Source organism: Colobus angolensis, unplaced genomic scaffold (genome assembly GCF_000951035.1).
Source record: "Colobus angolensis palliatus isolate OR3802 unplaced genomic scaffold, Cang.pa_1.0 Scaffold459, whole genome shotgun sequence".
NCBI lineage: Eukaryota > Metazoa > Chordata > Mammalia > Primates > Cercopithecidae > Colobus > Colobus angolensis.
Genome location: NW_012118032.1, coordinates 299793 through 301571, shown reverse-complemented (window position 1 = coordinate 301571; position 1779 = coordinate 299793). Strand labels below are relative to the sequence as shown.

The 1779-nt window shown below is 53.6% G+C and overlaps 1 protein-coding gene across 1 annotated transcript in view; it reads left to right on the top strand.

Annotated features, from left to right (window-relative positions):
- Nucleotides 1-220: 220 nt before the first annotated feature.
- LOC105523269 overlaps nt 221-1779 on the top strand; it is a 20855-nt gene continuing 19296 nt past the window's right edge. Inside the window, 2 exon segments of the mRNA XM_011958055.1 lie at nt 221-315; nt 676-828. Coding sequence (XP_011813445.1) covers nt 221-315; nt 676-828 — 248 coding nt within the window.

The window sequence follows — 1779 nt, the reverse complement described above, 5'->3', positions numbered from 1 at the left end:
CAATGAGAAAACGAGGTGGGTCCGCTATGCTGATCAACTCTAGGCGCCGTGGTGGCTGTCAGCAGCGGCAGGGCTGGCTCCGGACCTTCCCGGCCGGGCACGGTCGCCTTCCAAGGTGTCTTGGCCTGCGAGGCACTGCTAGCCCGCCGCTTTCCCAGGTGAGGTACGTTGGAGGCGTCGTCGCCCAGTGACGCAGGTTCGAGTCCCCGCCTCTTTCGCCATGGCGGATGCGGCGGCCAGCCTTCTCCGGGCCCGGGCGGCGTCGCACATGTGGCCCTGCTGGGCCCTGAGCAGCTGCGGCGGGTCCCGAAGCAGGTGACAAAGGCGCAGCTGCTGACACCCCGGCCCAGCAGGCTAACCTCCAACGGGACACTGGCGCCGAGCCCCCATGCCGCGCCTGCTGCCGCCCCAGCAAAGGCTCCAGGAGGGACATGGGGAAACTGAGGCCTGGAGGGGGCAGAGGCCACGCGGCGGGGTGAGCTGCTTAGCTGGGGAGGCCAGTATCCGGACCCGGTCACGATTCAGGGTTTCCCGAAGCTGAGCTCCTTAGGGACAGTGTTCAGCCCCCACCTGCCACCACCCTGGCGTTTTCACTGCAGGAGCCTCACTTGATGAGCCGATGCTCACTCTGGGCCCTCTACCAGGGACGCCGTCATGTCCTCTCTGCCTCCACAGCCCTGCCCGGGGCCCCGCTGTGTTGCCTGGCTCTTCTTACACGCCTTTGACCACTCGTTCAGCCTTTGTGGAGTGCTCAGAGACGGGGTTCCCGGCACTCCCACCTAAATACAGGAGGTGCAGCCTTCAACACACTCGAAGAACGTACCTCAGGTAGGTTCTGGGTGTGACGGGGCCACTTTAGAGTGGGCGGTCCCTCAGGCCAGACACCGCAGCTGAGACCTGAATGAATTCAAAGGAACCAACGGAGCTTTTCAGGTCTAAGGTGCACAGCAAGTGCCACGGCCCAGCATTTTCTTCTCTTCATTGCTGCTTCTCAGCATTTTCTATCTCTGTCTCTGTCTCTCTCTGTCTCTCTTTCTCCTCTCTCTCTCTCTGTCTGTCTCTCACTTTTGCATACAGATGCTATCGTTGTCAACCCAGAGTCTGTTTCAACTCTTCTACCATGTACCATGTGATTTATTCATGTGCTCACTTAACAAGGGACAGCAAATGAATAGTTTTCCAACACTTAAAAATAAATAAGTAAAAGAAATAAGGAGAGATAGCTATAGTTTGTCCACTGGAAACACTGAGGAATCATTTAAAATGACATTTGCAATTATTTAGGCATATGCTTAATGATAGAATATTAAATGCAAAAAGAAAGACAGAATACACTGTTTCAAGCAAGGCTTTGGGTTCCTTTTATTAATTTATCCGGGAGTGCTGGGATTACAGGCATGAGCCACCGCTTCCGGCCCAAGGATTCCATGTATATATATTGAAATTACACGTGGACAGTGAAAGAAAAAACAATTGACAAGAAGGAAGTCAAGACCCCTGCAGCCATTATTTTTTGGGCGATAGGGAATTCGGTGGTTCTTTTGGCCTTTGGTTTTCTGAGCTTGATTTAACCATGCTAAAAGGCTCTTGATATATGAAGTTGCCAGGCCGCAGGATTTTCAGAGTTGAAAACAGTATTGAATTGGAATGTTTGAAAACCTCACTGCAGAGCCAAACCTCCCATGTGCAATTTGCATTTTCCCTGTGAAAGCGTGCGGTTGGTTCCCTGTAGGAAGCCGCCTCCCTTCTCCTTGAAGTCTCCTAGGTGTCAGTTTCTGC